Genomic DNA, 21,027 nt, shown 5'->3' with positions numbered 1-21,027 from the left:
AAAAAAAAAAAAAAAAACGAGAGGGGTAGGATTTCCGCCCCCCGCTCCCTCCTTTTTTATTCTCACACCTGGATCTCTCTTCCCTTCTGGAAAATTTATATAAAAAAAAATATATATAAAAACATGATTTCCAGCACCTCACCTCCTACCTACTTATTATAGCCAGCTCGCACGCATGGGAATACTGTGTGGAAGATCTATCCCATACCCAGTTTGAGATAAGATGAAATCAAGGCTATAATATATTTATAATTGATCCATACGATTATGATTATGTGAATATATATATATATATATATGGAAAAGACTGGAGATTGGGAATACCTGGTTTAAAAAGAGAGATATGCATAAGTATATGTATGTAAGTAGGAGAGATGGCCAGAGAGCGTTATTGGATTACGTTTTAATTGATAGGCGCATGAAAGACAGACTTTTGGATGTTAATGTGCTGAGAGGTGCAACTGGAGGGATGTCATTATTATCTTGTGGAGGCGAAGGTGAAGATTTGTAGAGGTTTTCAGAAAAGAAGAGAGAATGTTGGGGTGAAGAGAGTGGTGAGAGTAAGTGAGCTTGGGAAGGTAACTTGTGTGAGGAAGTACCAAGAGAGACTGAGTAAAGAATGGAAAAATGTGAGAACAAAGGAGGTATGGGGAGTGGGGGAGGAATGGGATGTATGGGATGAACCAGGGCATGTGAAGCATCTGGGGTAAACCATGGAAAGTTCTGTGAGGCCTGGATGTGGAAAGAGAGCTGTGGTTTCGGTGCATCATTAGATGACAGCTGGAGACTAAGTGTGAATGAATGTGTCCTTTGTTGTCTTTTCCTAGTGCTACCTCACACACATGAGGTGGGAGGGTGTTGTTATTTCATGTGTGGCGAAGTGGTGATGGGAATGAATAAAGGCAGACAGTATGAACTATGTACATGTACGTTCAGGCCCTGATCACTAATAATCTTTTTCACTCCATCCTTCCACCTCCATTTTGGTCTCCCACTTCTAGTTCCCTCCACCTCCGATACATATATCCTCTTTGTCAATCTTTCCTCACTCATTCTCTCCATGTGACCAAACCATTTCAATACACCCTCTTCTGCTCTCTCAACCACACTCCTTTTATTACTACACATCTCTCTCACCCTTTCATTACTTACTCGATCAAACCTCCTCACATCACATATTGTCCCCAAACATCTCATTTCCAACACATCCACCTTCCTCTGTACAACCCTATCTATAGTCCATGCCTCACAACCATATAAAATTGTTGGAGCCACTATTCCTTCAAACATACCCATTTTTGCTCTCCAAGACTACGTTCTCGCCTTCCACACATTCTTCAACACTCCCAGAACCTTCGCCCCCTCCCCCCACACTGTGACTCACTTCTGCTTCCATGGTTCTATCTGCTGCCAAATCCACTCCCAGATATCCAAAACACTTCACTTTCTCCATTCAAAGTCACTCCAAATTTACTTGTCCCTCAACCCTACTGAACCTAATAACCTTGTTCTTATTCACATTTACTCTCAGCTTTCTTCTTTCACACACTTCACCAAACTCAGTCACCAGCTTCTGCAGTTTCTCACCCGAATCAGCAACCAGCACTGTATCATCAGCGAACAACAACTGACTCACTTCCCAAGACCTTTCATCCACAACAGACTGCATACTTGCCCCTCTCTCCAAAACTCTTGCATTCACCTCCCTAACAATGCATCCATAAACAAATTAAACAACCATGGAGACATCACGCATCCTTGCTGCAAACCGACATTCGCTGGGAACCAATCACTTTACTCTCTTCCTACTTGTACACATGCCTTTACATCCTCGTTAAAAACTTTTCACTGCTTCTAACAACTTGCCTCCCACACCATACTCTTAATACCTTCCACAGAGCATCTCTATCAACTCTTGTCATATGCCTTCCACAGATCCATGAATGCTACATACAAATACATCTTTCTTTCTAAGTATTTCTCACATACATTCTTCAAAGCAAACACCTGACCCACACATCCTCCACCACTTCTGAAACCACACTGCTCTTCCCCAATCTGATGCTCTGTACATGCCTTCACCCTCTCAATCAATACCCTCCCATATAATTTCCCAGGAATATTCAACAAACTTATATCTATGTAATCTGAACAGTCACCTTTATCCTCTTTCCCTTTGTACAATGACACTATGCATGCATTCCACCAATCCTCAGGCACTTCACCATGAACCATACATACATTGAATATCCTCACCAACCAGTCAACAACACAGTGACCCCCTTTTTTAATAAATTCCAAAGAGATACCATCCAAACCCACTACCTTGGCAGCTTTCATCTTCAGCAAAGCTCTCACTACCTCTTCTCTGTTTACCAAATCATTCTCCCTGACCCTCTCACTTCGCACACCACCTCGACCAAAACACCCTATATCTGCCACTTTATCTTCAAACACATTCAACAAACCTTCAAAATACTCCCTCCATCTCCCTCTTACTTCATCACTACTTATTATTACCTTCCCATTTGCCCCTTCACCAATGTTCCCATTTGCTCTCTTGTCTTACGCACTCTATTTACCTCCTTCTAAAACATCTTTTTATTCTCCCTAAAATTTAATGATACTCTCTCACCCCAACTCTCATTTGCCCTCTTTTTCACCTCTTGCACCTTTCTCTTGACCTCTTGCCTCTTTCTTTTATACATCTCCCAGTCATTTGCACTATTTCCCTGCAAAAATCATCCAAATGCCTCTCTTATCTTTCATCCCACCTCTCACTAACCTTTCTAATCTTCCCACCTCCCACCTTTCTCATGCCACAAACATCTTTTGTGCAAGCCATCACTGCTTCCCTAAATATATCCCATTATGCAGTTATATACAAGTAAATATTTTTGGAAGTCACTTTTGAGCAAAAGCTACATTTCACTTACAAGCTTTCTTTATGTCAATGCATCCATACATATGTTTCTAGATATCATCCTATTGTTAATAAAACCATAATCATTACAACTTATTTCTCGCACTACTGTACCCAAATACATGTTTGTTAGGTTCAACTCTCTACACAGTTTCGCACTTGCATCATACACTGTATAGAGTGAGGAGTAATGATATTCCAATAGTAGCCTGATCACCATTTATTTTAGAAAGTTTGAGTACAGACTGCAAAAGGAACCTGGTTAGAAAAAAGGGAGCTTTATATAAATATAAATATACTAAGTTTAATTACACATCACATTCTAACATTTTCACACCAAAGTGCACAAGAAAGTGTCTCACAAGATCAACCTTAAGTGAAAACAGTTTCAAGCACTGATCACATTCAAACTTTTATATACCACGGTGCACATTCAAATGTCTCTTGAGGTCATATTTGTCCAAAAACAATTTCCCACATTCAGCACACACAAAATTTTTTATACCACTGTGCACTAACAAATGTCTCTGAAGATTACTCTTCTGTGAAAACAGTTTCCCACATTCATCACATTCAAAGTTTTTAACAGCACTGTGCACAAATAAATGTTTCCGGAGATAACTTTTCTTTAAAAACTGTTTCTCACATTCATTGCACTTAAACTTTTTCACACCACTGTGTACAAGTAAATGCTGATGAAGACGACTTTTCAACAAAAACAGTCTCCCACATTCATCACATCCAAACTTTTTCACACCATTGTGCACAGGTACATGATCCTTCAGGTGACTTTTCCGAAAAAAGAGTTTTCCACATTCATCACATCCAAACTTTTTCACGCCATTGTGTACAGAGGAATGTTTCTTTAGACTACTTTTCAGTAAAAACAGTTTCCCACATTCATTACATTCAAACCTTTTTATACCATTGTGCACAGTCAGATGTTGTTGAAGATAACTTTTCTGTGAAAACATTTTCCCACATTCATCACATTCAAAAGTTTTCTCACTACTATGCACAAGCAAATGTCTAGTAAGGTTACTCTTATATGAAAACAGTTTCCCACATTCATCACATGGAAATCTTTTCATGTGTTCTAAATCTTCTGCATCACTCTGCACTAGGATACGCTTCTGAAGATTTCTCATATGTGAAAACAGTCTCTCACTTTCAGTACAGCCAGTTTCTTTCTGACCACTATCCAAAAGCATATGCTCCTGGAGATGATCCTCTTGTGAATATAATTTCCTATATGTTTCATGTAAAAACTTTTCCTCTTCACTAAACATTGTCAGTTTCTTCTGTTTCTGATCTTGACATGCAATTTCACACTGTATCTGGAACAAGAGAGATGCCTTTGGAAAGTGTTCTTACAAAGTGTTATATTTCAACCTCTGGACTACCAAAGAACATGAGTCATATCCCAAGAGTAATGGTACTGGAACAGAGCATGATTAACAGTGGAGTTCTGGAAAATGCACTAATTTTAGTAAGAATGAGGAACCACTTGAACACCAAAATCCAACAGGGATCCACCCCACTTCCATACTTACAACTCTTAGACCTGGCTCTTTTCCTGTCCATTTCTGCAACATATATGGTCATAATTCTAACCTTCCTTTGATAAAGACCACGTGTTTACCTCCTCCCCTAGGCTAATTCTTCTCTCTGAAGCTGTAGAAGTCTGCTGCTTCTTTGCACTACCAGATCAACTACAATCTCTAACACTGATTCCACACTAAGGGTGTATTATGCACCTTCTTTACTATAAAAAAAAACCTAGTACTCACCTCATGGATCTTGAGTCTCCTGACTCAGATATCATCTGCCTTTAATTAAAATCTCTCTACCCTCTATTACTTTGCAACTGTGTTTCATTTAGCTGCTCCCTCCTCTAAATTCCTGCAACAATGCACAACTCTCAACTACCTGAATGCTTGCCACAGAGCTCGGCTCTCTTCTCATCCATGTTCTGAGATCCTCTGTGGAGCGAATTTCAGAGTACACCACAAAGATTTGCTAGGCTCAATCTAGGACACTCCTGATGGAGCCAAAACTCTTTCTTTTACCATCTTCTGTGATCTGCAACAATCAATTAAACACACTACTTTAGTCCCTGACCATCATGACCACTCTTACAACACACTTAAACCTCCACATTACATCTGAATCCTCCCATTTTTCAAACAACATTTCTGCCCCCTTGTGGTCAAAATTTGCCCCTTTCTTGGTCTTTTGACCACAATTCTTTTTTCATACTTCACCCTTTCCCACATTGGCAAGGTAGCACCAGGGACACGAAGAAAGGCCACATTTGCTCAAATACATTCTCTAGCTCTCATGTGCAATGTACTGAAACCACAGCCCTTGTCAACAACCAGGCCCCAAAACTTTCCATGTTTTTCCCCAGCCACTTCAGATGCTGTGGTTCAGTCCATTAACAGCATGTCGGCCACTGCACATCACATCATTCCAATTTACTCTATCCCAGGTAACAACCTCTCTTTCCATATATATTCCTCGATGCTTGTAAACCCTTCGCCCCCTCACCCACTCTATGACTCACATCTGCTTCCATGGTTCCACTCTGCTGTGTCCACTCCCAAGTATCTCAAACACTTCACTTCTTTCTAACTTTCCCAGTTTAAATTCTCATTCCAACCAACATGTTCTTGGCCTGTAAAACCTAATAGCCTTGTTTTTACTCTCAACCTCCTCCCTTAACACAATCTTCCAAACTCAGTCACCAACTTCTGTATTCACTCAAATCTGCCACAAGTGCTCTTTCATCAGTAAATAGCATCTGACTACTTCCCAGGCCTCTTCACACCCTACAGACTGCATACTAACTCCTCCTTCCAAGACCCTTGCGTTTACTTCCCTCATCACCCCATCCATGAACAAATCAAACAGCCATGATGACATCACACACACCCTGCTGCAGACCATCCTTCATTTGGAACCACTCACTTTCCTCTCTTCCTACATGTACACATGCCTTACACTCTTGATAAAAACTTTTCACCGCTTCCAGTAGCTTTCTCCCCAATTAAGACCTTTCACAAAGCATCTCCATCAACCTTGTCATATGCTTTCTCCAGAAATATAAATGCCACATACATATCCATCCATTTCGTTAAGTATTTCTCACACACATTCTTCAAAGTAAACATCTGATCCACATTGTTCCTTCCAAGTCTGATGCTCTGTACATGTCTCCACCCTCTCAGTCACCACTCTCCCATGCAACTTACCAGGTACACTCAACAAACTTATACCTCTGTATTTCAAACACTTACCCTTGTCCCCCTTGCCTTTATATATTAGCATGGATACAAACTTATACCTCTGTATTTCAAACACTCACCCTTGTCCCCCTTGCCTTTATATAACAGCACTATCCATGCATTCTACCAGTTATCAGGCAACTCATGATGAATCATAATTACACAGAAAATCCTAACTAACCAATAAAAAACAGTCATTCCCATTCTTATGAAATGCAGTTGTAACAGCATCCACTCCAGCCACAAGGCTTTCACCACCTCTTCTCTTTTCACAGAACCACTTTCCACCACTCTCCTGCTTCACGTACCTCCCAGACCCAAACACCCTACATCTGCTACACTGTCATCAAATAAATTCAACAATTCTTCAAAACACTACCTCCCATCTCATACATACCTGTTATCACTTCCCCATTTACCCCTTTCACTGATGTTCCCATTTGTTCTCTTGTTTTTTTCTCTATCAAAATCTCTCCAAAACATCTTATTCTTCTTGAAGTTTCCTGATAATTGCTCAATCCCATTCTCTCTTGTTCTCTTTTCCAAACCCTGCACCTTCCTCTTGACCTCCTGTACATCCCAATCATATACACTCCTCCCATGTAGGTACTGCCTATGCACCTCTCTTTTTTCTTTCACTATTGAATTTACTTCATCATCCTAATATGCATTACCCTTTTTCACCTGCCCATCTCCCACTTTATGCATATCACACACTTCTCTATAACATGCCAGCACTGCTTCCCTTAATATCCCCTACTACAAACTCACTCCCCTTGCTTCAATTACAACTGCTTTGTGCATATACAATTTTCCATCTCTGGTATTTCTTTACACACATATCTTTTCCAAGTTCACTTACTTTCACAACCTTTGTTTCACTCACATCGTTTCCTCTTTTCTGAAAACTCCCTACAAATCTGCACTTTTGCCTCTATCAGGTAATAATAAGACATCCCACCAGCTGCTCATCTCAACACATTCACATCCAAGTGTCTCTCTTTTACATGCCTATCAGTTAGTATGTAATCCAATAATGCCATCTGGCCATCTTTCTTTATCATCCACATATACTTATCTGTTTTCTTCTTTTTAAATCAGGTATTTCCAATCACCAGTACTTTTTCAGAACACAACACCAAAAGCCATTCACCATAACTACTCACCATGCTGATCCCCCAACTACACCCTCAACTGCCACAAAACTCACTCTCGCATTTAAATCACCCATCACTATTACCAAATCTCTGGCATCAAAACTGCTGACACACTCACTCAGCTGCTCCAAAAATATTTGCCTCTCATCCTCCTCCATCTCATGGGTAGATGCATAAGCACCAATAATCACCTACCTCTTGCAACCAACTTTCATTTTTCTTCACATCAGTCTAGAACTCATTTCCTTACATTCTTATGCACTTTCCCATAACTCCTGCTTGATCAGTAGTGCTACCCTTCTTTAGCCTTTGCCCTCACACCAACCCCAAACTTTACCCCTACAGCATTACTAAACTCTTTTTCACCTTTACCCTTTGGCTTTGTTACACTTACATACTGCCCCTCTCTCATTTCATCTCGGTTACATCCACACACATTTATACATCCCAGCCCAAGCCTACTTCTGCTCCATCCTTCAGCAATTGAAATAAATGATGGGAGGTCTAGCCCCCAACTTCCATCCCTCTAAGTCACCTTTTATGGCAAGCAGAGTGTACCAAGTTAGAATTCTTTAACCCCTACCCCAGGGAAATTTCCTGTTAATTCTAGTTAGGCATGCCCATCCTCTATCTTCCACTTGAAACATCAACTTTGGCACTTAAGAACTCAAAAGTTATCCATGTGCAGTTTCTTTACTGACTTTCCCTGATATGGATACCGCCTCTCTGCCTTGTGTTATACTGAAAGCTCAGCAGAGGTTAACTTGGCTTGGATGGAATCCACTATCCCATCTTCTGATCTTTTTTCTCCTCAATCATGGTTTAATTGCTCCTGCTCTGTTGCCTGTTGCATCAGGGACGGTGCATATCAGACAATCAAACTCATAACTTCCCCTAAAAACTACTCTCGCACCAGTCTTTTCTCACCAATTTCATTTCTCCAAAACCCCTGACTTTTACTTTCATTTGAGAACACACCTTGGTGCAGACCATCCAATTATCACCTTATTGCTCTCACTTCTGCCATCTCCAAAGCCTTTGAACTCTCCTAAACTTTCACTCTCTTGAACACTTTAAATCCCATTCCCCTCTTTCAGATCACCAGTATGGATTTTGCAGGGCTGGTTCAACTAGTGATCTCCCTATAGTGACTAGCCTCTGGACCTCCTCTCAGGGATCTCAATGAAACTTTTGTCCCAGACCTAGGCATCTTCAAGGCATCTGTCAGGGTGTAACATAAGTCTTTGCTTTCTAAACTCCTTACCTTTGATACCTCTACTTTTCTCTTATACATGGTTTCCTCTCATGCCATTCCAATGAAGTAGTTGTCAACAGAGCACTTCCCCCTCATATCAGTGGTGGTTCTGTCCTACTACCGACTTGCATTCTTCTCTTGAAAAAGGGTCTCTCCTCTACTTCTAACCATATTCACTCTTATGCTGATGGTTCCACTTTACAATTTCCCTCTATATCTCTTTCCAACAATCACTTGTTTCCCTTCTGTTCAATTTCAAAAGATCACAATTCAGTTCTGTAATAACATAAACATTTTGGGCATAACCACATCCTCCACTCTGTCTTGGACAACCTACAAAATCAACATCACAATGTCTGCTTCTCACTCTTTATTCACTCTAATATGGAAACCTGCTTACATACATGGGATGGCTCACTCTCTACCTCTTTATTAACTGCTCACCTTTATCCCTTTTGCCTTTGTACAATGGCACTATGCATGCATTTCACCAATCCTCAGGCACTTCACCATGATCCATACATATATACATACATACATACATACACTGAATATCCTTAACAACCAATCAACAACACAGTCACCCCCCTTTCTTCATAAATTCTACAGCAATACCATCTGAACCCTTTGCCTTGCTGGATTTCTTCCACAAAGTTTTCACTACCTCTTCTCTCTTAACCGAACCATTCTCCCTGACCTCTTCTCTCTTAACCAAACAATTCTCCCTGACCCTCTCACTTCGCACACCACCCTGACTAAAACACCCTACATCTGGCATTCTATCATCATGCACATTCAACAAAACTTCAAAATACTCACTCCATCTCCTCACTTCGTCACTACCTGTTATTACTTCCCCCTTACCCCCTTCACCGATCTTCCCATTTGTTCTCTTGTCTTACACACATTATCTACCTCTTCCCAAAACACCTTTTTATTCTCCCTAAAGTTTAATGATACTCTCACCCTAACTCTCATTAGCCCTCTTTTTCAACCCTTGCACCTTCCTCTTAACCTCCTACCACCTTATTTTACAGAACTCCCAGTCATTTGCACTCCTTCCTTGTAAGTATCGTCTAAATGCCTCTCTTTTCTCTTTCACTAACAACTTTACTTCTTCATCCCACCCCTCACTACCCTTTCTAATCTGCCCACCTCCCACCTTACTCATGCCACATACATCTTTTGGACATGCCATTACTGCTTCTCTAAATAAATCCCATTCCTCACCCACTCCCCTCACATCATTTGCTCTCACTTTTTGCCATTCTACACTCAATGTCTCCTGGTACTTCCTCTTACAAGTGTCCTTTCTAAGCTTGCTTACTCTCACCACTCTCTCTCTCTCTCTCTCCAACATTTTCTCTTCTTTTTTGAAAACCTCTAAAAATCTTCATTTCATCTCCACAAGATAGTGATCAGACATCCCTCCAGCTGCCCCTCTCAGCACATTAACATACAAAAGTCTCTCTTTTACATGCCTATCAATTAACACGTAATCCAATAATGCCCACTGACCATCTCTCCTACTCATATATGTAAACTTATGTATATCTCCCTTTTTAAACCAGGTATTCCCAATCACCCGTCATTTTTCAGCACACAAATCCACAAGATCTTCACCATTTCCGTTCACAACACTGAAAGCTCCATGTGCACCAATCAGACCCTCAACTGCCGCAATACTCACCTTCACATTTAAACCACCCATCACTAATACCTGGTCTCATGCACCAGAGTTGCAGACACTTTCACTCAGCTGCTCCCAAAACACTTACCTCACATGATCTATCTTCTCATGACCAAGTATATAAGCAACAATAATCACCCATCTCTTACCATCCACTTTCAGTTTTACCCACATCAATCAATCATTTACTTTCTTACACTCTATCACACACTTCCATAACTCCTGCTATGGAGTAGTGGGAAGTTGGATGTGATGGAAATCAAATGTTTGAGGACAATATGTGGTGTGAGGTGGTTTGATTGAGTAAGTGATGAAAGGGTAAGAGGGATGAATGGTAATAAAAAGAGTGTGGTTTTGAGAGAGCAGAAGAGGGTGTGCTGAAATGGTTTGAACACATTGAGGGAATGAGTGAGGAAAGATTAACAAGGAGGATATATGTGTCAGAGGTGGCGGAACAAGGAGAAGCGGGAGACCAAATTGGAGGTGGAAGAATGGGGTGAAAAAGATTTTGAGTGATAGCTGCCTGAACATACAGGAAGGTGAAAGGCATGCAGGGAATATAGTGAATTGGAACAATGTGGTATACCAGGGAGGACGTGCTGTCAATGCATTGAACCAGGGCATGTGAAGCGTCTTGGATAAACCATGGAAAGTTTTGTGGGGCCTGGACGTGGAAAGGGAGCTGTGATTTCTGGGCATTACACATGACAGCTAGAGACTGAGTGTGAATGAATGTGGAAATTTTTGTCTTTTCCTGGTGCTACCTTGGTGGAGGGGGGATGCTATTTCATTTGTGGTGGGGGTAGCGCAAGGTAGCGCTAGGAAAAGACAACAAAGGCCACATTCATTCACACTCAGTCTTTAGTTGTCATGTGTAATGCACCGAAACAAAAGCTCCCTTTCCACATCCAGGCCCCACAAAACTTTCCATGGTTACCCCAGATGCTTCACATGCCCTGGTTCAATCCATTGACAGCACGTCGACCCCGGTATACCACATCGTTCCTATTCATGCTATTCCTTGCACACCTTTCACACTCCTGCATGTTCAGGCCCTGATCGCTCAATATCTTTTTCACTCCATCTTCTCACCTCCAATTTGGTCTCCCACTTCTTGTTCCCTCCACCTCTGACACATATATCCTCTTGGTCAATCTTTCCTCACTCATTCTCTCCATGTGACCAAACCATTTCAAAACACCCTTTTCTGCTCTCTCAAGAACATTCTTTTCATTACTACACACCTCTCTTACCCTTTCATTACTTACTCGATCAAACCGCCTCACACCACATATTGTCCTCAAACATCTCATTTCCAACACATCCACCCTCCTTTGCACAACTCTATCTATAGCCCATGCCTTGCAACCATATAACATTGATGGAACCACTATTCCTTCAAACATACCCATTTTTGCTTTCCGAGATAATGTTCTTGCCTTCCACACATTTATCAAGGCTCCTAGAACTTTCGCACCCTCCCCCACGCTGTGATTCACTTCTGTTTCCATGGTTCCATCCGCTGCCAAATCCACTTCCAGATATCTAAAACACTTTACTTCCTCCAGTTTTTCTCCATTCAAACTTACCTCCCAGTTGACTTGTCCCTCAGCCCTACTGTACCTAATAACCTTACTCTTATTCACATTTACTCTCAGCTTTCTTCTTTCACATACTTTACCAAACTCAGTCACCAGCTTCTGCAGTTTTTCACCCGAATCAGCCAATCAGCCACAAGCACTGTATCATCAGGTAACAACAACTGACTCACTTCCTAATCTCTCTCATCCACAACAGACTGCATGCTAGCCCCTCTCTCCAAAACTCTTGCATTCACCTCCCTAACAACCCCATCCATAAACAAATTAAACAACCATGCAGACATCACGCACCCCTGCCACAAACCGACATTCACTGAGAACCAATCACTTTCCTCTCTTCCCACTCGCACACATGCCTCACATCCTCGATAAAAACTTTTCACTGCTTCTAACAACTTGCCTCCCACACAATATATTCTAAATACCTTCCACAGAGCATCTCTATCAGCTCTATCATATGCCTTCTCCAGATCCATAAATGCTACACATAAATCCATTTGCTTTTCTAAGTATTTCTCACATACATTCTTCAAAGCAAACACCTGATCCACACATTCTGAAACCACACTGCTCTTCCCCAATCTGATGCTCTGTACATGCCTTCCCCCTCTCAATCAATACCATCCCATATAATTTCCCAGAAATACTCAACAAACTTATACCTCTTTAATTTGAACACTCACCTGTATTCCCTTTGCCTTTGTACAATGGCACTATGCATGCATTCCACCAATCCTCACCCACCTCACCATGTGTCATACATACATTACATATCCTTACCAACCAGTTAACAACACGGTCACCCCCTTTTCTAATAAATTCCACAGCAATACCATCCAAACCCAATGCGTTGCTGGCTTTCATCTTCTGCAAAGCTTTTACTACCTCTTCTCTGTTTACCAAATCATTCTCCCTAACCCTCTCACTTCGCACACCACCTCATCCAAAACACCATATATCAGCCACTCTATCATCTAACACATTCAACAAACCTTCAAAATACTCACTCCATCTCCTTCTCACATCACCACTACTTCTTATCACTCACCCATTAGCCCCCTTCACTGATGTTCCCATTTGTTCCCTTGTCTTACACACTTATTTACCTCCTTCCAAAACATCTTTTTATTCTCCCTAAAATTAAATGATACTCTCTCACCCCAACTCTCATTTGTCCTCTTTTTCACCTCTTGCACCTTTCTCTTGACCTCCTGCTTCCTTCTTTTGTACATCTCCCAGTCATTTGTACTATTCCCCTGAAAAACTCATACAAAAGCCTCTCTCTTCTCTTTCACTAATAATCTTAAACCTTACTTCTTCATCCCACCACTCACTACCCTTTCTAATCTGCCCACATCCCACGCTTATCATGCCAGAAGCATCTTTTGCACAAGCCATCACTGCTTCCCTAAATACATCCGGTTCTTCCCCAACTCCCCTTACGTCCTTTGCTCTCACCTTTTTCCATTCTGCACTCAGTCACTCCTGATACTTCCTCACACAAGTCTCCTTCCCAAGCTCACTTACTCTCACCACTCTCTTCACCCCAACATTCTTCTTTTCTGAAAACCTCTACAAATCTTCACCTTCGCCTCCACAAGATAATGATCAGACATCCCTCCAGTTGCACCCCTCAGCACATTAACATCCAAAAGTCTCTCTTTCGCAAGCCTATCAATTAACACATAAACCAATAATGCTCTCTGGCCATCTCTCCTACTTACATACGTATACTTATGAATTTCTATCTTTTTAAAACAGGTATTCCCAATCACCAGTCCTTTTTCAGCACATAAATCTACAAGCTCTTCACCATTTCCATTTACAACACTGAACACCCCACGTACACTACTTATTCCCACAACTGCCACATTGCTCACGTTTGCATTCAAATCACCCATCTCTATAACCCGGTCTTGAGCATCAAAACTACTAACACACTCACTCAGCTGCTCCCAAAACACTTGCCTCTCATGATCTTTCTTATGCCCAGGTGCATATGCACCAATAATCACCCATCTCTCTCCATCCACTTTCAGTTTTACCCATATCAATCTAGAGTTTACTTTTTTACACTCTATCACATACTCCCACCACTCCTGTTTCAGGAGTAGTGCTACTCCTTATATATATATATATATATATATATATATATATATATATATATATATATATATATATATATATATATATATATATTTCAAACTATTCGCCATTTCCCGCGTTAGCGAGGTAGCGTTAAGAACAGAGAACTGGGCCACTGAGGGAATATCCTAACCTGGCCCCCTTCTCTGTTCCTTCTTTTGGAAAATTAAAAAAAATTGAGAGGGGAGGATTTCCAGCCCCCCGCTCCCTCCCCTTTTAGTCGCCTTCTACGACACGCAGGGAATACGTGGGAAGTATTCTTTCTCCCCTATCCCCAGGGATAATATATATATATATATATATATATATATGGGGTGAAGAAGGTGGTGAGAGTAAGTGAGCTTGGGAAGGAGACCTGTGTGGGGAAGTACCAGGAGAGACTGTGTACAGAATGGAAAAAGGTGAGAACAATGGAAGTAAGGGGAGTGGGGGAGGAATGGGATGTATTTAGGGAATCAGTGATGGATTGCGCAAAAGATGCTTGTGGCATGAGAAGAGTGGGAGGTGGGCTGTTTAGAAAGGGTAGTGAGTGGTGGGATGAAGAAGTAAGAGTATTAGTGAAAGAGAAGAGAGAGGCATTTGGACGATTTTTGCAGGGAAAAAATGCAATTGAGTGGGAGAAGTATAAAAGAAAGAGACAGGAGGTCAAGAGAAAGGTGCAAGAGGTGAAAAAAAGGGCAAATGAGAGTTGGGGTGAGAGACTATCAGTAAATTTTAGGGAGAATAAAAAGATGTTCTGGAAGGAGGTAAATAGGGTGCGTAAGACAAGGGAGCAAATGGGAACTTCAGTGAAGGGCGTAAATGGGGAGGTGATAACAAGTAGTGGTGATGTGAGAAGGAGATGGAATGAGTATTTTGAAGGTTTGTTGAATGTGTCTGATGACAGAGTGGCAGATATAGGGTGTTTTGGTCGAGGTGGTGTGCAAAGTGAGAGGGTTAGGGAAAATGATTTGGTAAACAGAGAAGAGGTAGTAAAAGCTTTGCGGAAGATGAAAGCCGGCAAGGCAGCAGGTTTGGATGGTATTGCAGTGGAATTTATTAAAAAAGGGGGTGACTATATTGTTGACTGGTTCGTAAGGTTATTTAATGTATGTATGACTCATGGTGAGGTGCCTGAGGATTGGCGGAATGCGTGCATAGTGCCATTGTACAAAGGCAAAGGGGATAAGAGTGAGTGCTCAAATTAAAGAGGTATAAGTTTGTTGAGTATTCCTGGTAAATTATATGGGAGGGTATTGATTGAGAGGGTGAAGGCATGTACAGAGCATCAGATTGGGGAAGAGCAGTGCGGTTTCAGAAGTGGTAGAGGATGTGTGGATCAGGTGTTTGCTTTGAACAATGTATGTGGGAAATACTTAGAAAAGCAAATGGATTTGTATGTAGCATTTATGGATCTGGAGAAGGCATATGATAGAGTTGATAGAGATGCTCTGTGGAAGGTATTAAGAATATATGGTGTGGGAGGCAAGTTGTTAGAAGCAGTGAAAAGTTTTTATCGAGGATGTAAGGCATGTGTACGTGTAGGAAGAGAGGAAAGTGATTGGTTCTCAGTGAATGTAGGTTTGCGGCAGGGGTGTGTGATGTCTCCATGGTTGTTTAATTTGTTTATGGATGGGGTTGTTAGGGAGGTAAATGCAAGAGTCCTGGAAAGAGGGGCAAGTATGAAGTCTGTTGGGGATGAGAGAGCTTGGGAAGTGAGTCAGTTGTTGTTCGCTGATGATACAGCGCTGGTGGCTGATTCATGTGAGAAACTGCAGAAGCTGGTGACTGAGTTTGGTAAAGTGTGTGGAAGAAGAAAGTTAAGAGTAAATGTGAATAAGAGCAAGGTTATTAGGTACAGTAGGGTTGAGGGTCAAGTCAATTGGGAGGTGAGTTTGAATGGAGAAAAACTGGAGGAAGTGAAGTGTTTTAGATATCTGGGAGTGGATCTGTCAGCGGATGGAACCATGGAAGCGGAAGTGGATCATAGGGTGGGGGAGGCGGCGAAAATTTTGGGAGCCTTGAAAAATGTGTGGAAGTCGAGAACATTATCTCAGAAAGCAAAAATGGGTATGTTTGAAGGAATAGTGGTTCCAACACTGTTGTATGGTTGCGAGGCGTGGGCTATGGATAGAGTTGTGCGCAGGAGGATGGATGTGCTGGAAATGAGATGTTTGAGGACAATGTGTGGTGTGAGGTGGTTTGATCGAGTAAGTAACGTAAGGATAAGAGAGATGTGTGGAAATAAAAAGAGCGTGGTTGAGAGAGCAGAAGAGGGTGTTTTGAAATGGTTTGGGCACATGGAGAGAATGAGTGAGGAAAGATTGACCAAGAGGATATATGTGTCGGAGGTGGAGGGAACGAGGAGAAGAGGGAGACCAAATTGGAGGTGGAAAGATGGAGTGAAAAAGATTTTGTGTGATCGGGGCCTGAACATGCAGGAGGGTAAAAGGAGGGCAAGGAATAGAGTGAATTGGAGCGATGTGGTATACAGGGGTTGACGTGCTGTCAGTGGATTGAATCAAGGCATGTGAAGCGTCTGGGGTAAACCATGGAAAGCTGTGTAGGTATGTATATTTGCGTGTGTGGACGTGTGTATGTACATGTGTATGGGGGGGGGGGGGTTGGGCCATTTCTTTCGTCTGTTTCCTTGCGCTACCTCGCAGACGCGGGAGACAGCGACAGAGTATATAAAAAAAAAAATATATATATATATATATATATATGGATTTGTATGTAGCATTTATGGATTTGGAGAAGGCATATGATAGAGTTGATAGAGATGCTCTGTGGAAGGTATTAAGAATATATGGTGTGGGAGGCAAGTTGTTAGAAGCAGTGAAAAGTTTTTATCAAGGATGTAAGGCATATGTACGTGTAGGAAGAGAGGAAAGTGATTGGTTCTCAGTGAATGTAGGTTTGCGGCAGGGGTGTGTGATGTCTCCATGGTTGTTTAATTTGTTTATGGATGGGGTTGTCAGGGAGGTGAATGCAAGAGTTTTGGAAAGAGGGGCAAGTATGAAGTCTGTTGGGGATGAGAGAGCTTGGGAAGTGAGTCAGTTGTTGTTCGCTGATGATACAGCGCTGGTGGCTGATTCATGTGAGAAACTGCAGAAGCTGGTGACTGAGTTTGGTAAAGTGTGTGAAAGAAGAAAGTTAAGAGTAAATGTGAACAAGAGCAAGGTTATTAGGTACAGTAGGGTTGAGGGTCAAGTCAATTGGGAGGTAAGTTTGAATGGAGAAAAACTGGAGGAAGTAAAGTGTTTTAGATATCTGGGAGTGGATCTGGCAGTGGATGGAACCATGGAAGCGGAAGTGGATCATAGGGTGGGGGAGGGGGCGAAAATTCTGGGATCCTTGAAGAATGTGTGGAAGTCGAGAACATTATCTCGGAAAGCAAAAATGGGTATGTTTGAAGGAATAGTGGTTCCAACAATGTTGTATGGTTGCGAGGCGTGGGCTATGGATAGAGTTGTGCGCAGGAGGATGGATGTGCTGGAAATGAGATGTATGAGGACAATGTGTGGTGTGAGGTGGTTTGATCGAGTAAGTAACGTAAGGGTAAGAGAGATGTGTGGAAATAAAAAGAGTGTGGTTGAGAGAGCAGAAGAGGGTGTTTTGAAATGGTTTGGGCACATGGAGAGAATGAGTGAGGAAAGATTGACCAAGAGGATATATGTGTCGGAGGTAGAGGGAACGAGGAGAAGTGGGAGACCAAACTGGAGGTGGAAAGATGGAGTGAAAAAGATTTTGTGTGATCGGGGCCTGAACATGCAGGAGGGTGAAAGGAGGGCAAGGAATAGAGTGAATTGGATCGATGTGGTATACCGGGGTTGACGTGCTGTCAGTGGATTGAATCAAGGCATGTGAAGCGTCTGGGGTAAACCATGGAAAGCTGTGTAGGTATGTATATTTGCGTGTGTGGACGTGTGTATATAGGTGTGTGTGGGGGTGGGTTGGGCCATTTCTTTCGTCTGTTTCCTTGCGCTACCTCGCAAACGCGGGAGACAGCGACAAAGCAAAAAAAAAAAAAAAATATATATATATATATATATATATATATATATATATATATATATATATATATATATGTACATGTGTATGTGGGTGGGTTGGGCCATTTTGTCATGTTTCCTTGCGCTACCTCGCTAACGCAGGAGACAGCGACAAACCAAAATAAATAAATAAATAAATATATTATATATATATCTATCATACTTTGTCACTGTCTCCCATGTTAGCGAGGTAGCATAAGGAAACAGATGAAAGAATGGCCTCACCCACCCACATACACGTATATACATACACGTCCACACACGCACAAATACATACCTATACATTTCAACATATACATATATATACATACACAGACATAATACATATATACACATGTACATAATTCATACTTGCTGATTTTATCTGTTTCCGTCGCCACCCCGCCACACATGAAATGACAACCCCTCCCCCCACGTGTGTGCGAGGTAGCGCTAGGAAAAGATAAAGGCCACATTCGTTCATACTCGGTCTCTAGCTCTCATGTATAATGCACCAAAACCACAGCTCCCTTCCCACATCCAGGTCCCACAAAACTTTCCATGGTTTACCCCAGACGCTTCACATACCCTGGTTCAATCCATTGACAGCACGTCGACCCCGGTATACCACATAGTTCCAATGCACTTTTTCCACCTCCAATTTGGTCTCCCACTTCTCCTCATTCCTTCCACCTCTGACACATATATCCTCTTTGTCAATCTTTCCTCACTCAATCTCTCCATGTGACTACACCATTTCAAAACACCCTCTTCTGCTCTCTCAACCACACACTTTTTATTACCACACATCTCTTACCCTTTCATTACTTACTCGATCAAAGCACCTCACACCACATATTGTTCTCAAACATCTCATTTCCAACACACCCACCCTCCTCTGCACAGCTCTATCTATAGCCCATGCCTCATAACAATATAGTATTGTTGGAACCACTATTCCTTCAAACATACCCATTTTTGCTTTCCAAGATAATATTCTTGCCTTCCACACATTTTTCAACGCTTCCAGAACTTTCGCCCCTTCCCCACCCTGTGACTCACTTTCACTTCCATGGTTCCATCCACTGCCAAATCCACTCCCAGATATCTAAAACACTTCACTTCCTCCAGTTTTTCGCCATTCAAACTTACCTCCCAATTGACTTGTCCCTCAACCCTACTGTACCTAATAACCTTGCTCTTATTCACCTTTACTCTCAGCTTTCTTCTTTCACACACTTTACCAAACTCAGTCACCAGCTCCTGCAGTTTCTCACCCGAATCAGCCATCAGCGCTGTATCATCAGCAAACAACAAGTGACTCACTTTCCAAGCTCTCTCATCCACAACAGACTGCATACTTGCACCTCTCTCCAAAACTCTTGCATTCACCTCCCTAACAACCCCATCCATAAAACAAATTAAACAACCATGGAGACATCACGCACCCCTGCCTGAGCCAGGTACCCATTTCATGAACCATCAACAAGGGGTGGATGAACAGCTGGGTTGACTGTAGACTGACTACCACAACCAGGATTCGAACCTATGCATTCGACCTTGGGAGAACTGTGAATGCGTCAAGGTCAGGAACGCTAACCGCTACACCATGGGAGTCCATGCTTTTACCACAATAATCTGTGAGTTTCTGACATCTTCCACTGTCATTAACAGCCACGAAAGGACCCAATGGTCTATTGCTGTTTGAATTCTTTTGTATACCTTTGTATTTCTACATAGTCAAAAGTAGCCATTTTCAGAACTTTATTGCCTTATTAAAAAACATGCCTCTGCCTCCTGCACCACTGTGATTGTGCCTTCATTATCTGTGTTATGTATTTGTTCCACTTTTATTCAAGATAGTTTACTATCAAAACTATAATGCAGGTGTTCCTACAGTTACTATTCCCACTGTGTACTGTTTTCTAGTGCATGAATCCCATCTCTCCATCATTCACTTTGGATATGATTTCAAAACAAGATGGCAGCCACTGTCTGCACAAACACAATATCAACCTTACATGAATTCTAATGATAACTTCACATTTAACCTTTTAACTAAAAGAGAAAAATTTATATTTGTACAACTTACAATATTGCTGGCATTCCAAGGCTGTTTACATACTTTTCAATATCATTGAGATTCTCTGGCTGTTTCCCAATTAATGTATGTTGGTACCAGCCATGTGAGAAAGGTTAGCTTCTCTATGACTTCTGAGATCATAAAGAGATCATGTGCACACACATACCATGGTCATGTATATCATATCAACCCTACCTCTTAACTGACTGGTACAGGTGTCTTCTAGGTTGTAAAAGCAAAGAGATACCATCCAAAATGAAATACCAACCAAAGTCTGAAAAAAATAAAGTGTACATAATTATAATCAAAATGAATAAACGAATTGTCATAGTGCTCGAGAAGAAATAAAAATATCCCCTAGACCACCTCCAACTTGTCATAAAGGGGGAACCTGCCAAATCAAAAGGGTTAGTTAGTCTTGGGCTTGTGACACACATTTGGAACAATACTATACTGATTGGCCACAGGTTTGCACCTATGTCTCATGGTTTTCCAGCATAGAGCATTACCACAGTACTACAGTGGCCCTATAAAGAGATTATTCTTCCTGTAAGTATGTATTATCAGTTTATGGGGATATCAACCATTTCTATCATTCTTAAATTGGAGTCTCCAGTCACAGACAAAAGTACACATCAAGGCTGGGCCTTAACTGATATACAAAGAGGTTGATGAAAGGGAAAAAAGAAGAGACAAGGAAAGGTATTTACAAATTTTGGAGGAAGTGAAAAATCCTGTCTTTTAAATTTAAAGTGCCAAGTTATAGTTATTGGGGCAGACATGAGAGGATAGAAAGTACCAAAGGTTCAAAGTTTAGGGAAAGAAACAGTTACCAAAACAGGCCACCCTTGAGTTGCCAGTGGCCACACAGTG

General features: G+C 41.6%; 1 protein-coding gene across 1 annotated transcript in view; it reads right to left on the bottom strand.

Annotated features, from left to right (window-relative positions):
* Positions 1-3,130: 3,130 nt before the first annotated feature.
* LOC139766061 (uncharacterized) overlaps positions 3,131-21,027 on the bottom strand; it is a 33,215-nt gene continuing 15,318 nt past the window's right edge. Inside the window, exon 2 of the mRNA XM_071694212.1 lies at positions 3,131-4,260. Within this exon, the coding sequence (XP_071550313.1) occupies positions 3,337-4,260 (924 nt within the window). The 3' untranslated portion in view covers positions 3,131-3,336. The remainder of the gene's footprint in view (positions 4,261-21,027) is intronic.

Source organism: Panulirus ornatus, chromosome 56, assembly GCF_036320965.1.
Source record: "Panulirus ornatus isolate Po-2019 chromosome 56, ASM3632096v1, whole genome shotgun sequence".
Lineage (NCBI taxonomy): Eukaryota > Metazoa > Arthropoda > Malacostraca > Decapoda > Palinuridae > Panulirus > Panulirus ornatus.
Note: the sequence above shows the minus strand (reverse complement) of the source record. Positions and strands in the feature narration are given on the sequence as shown.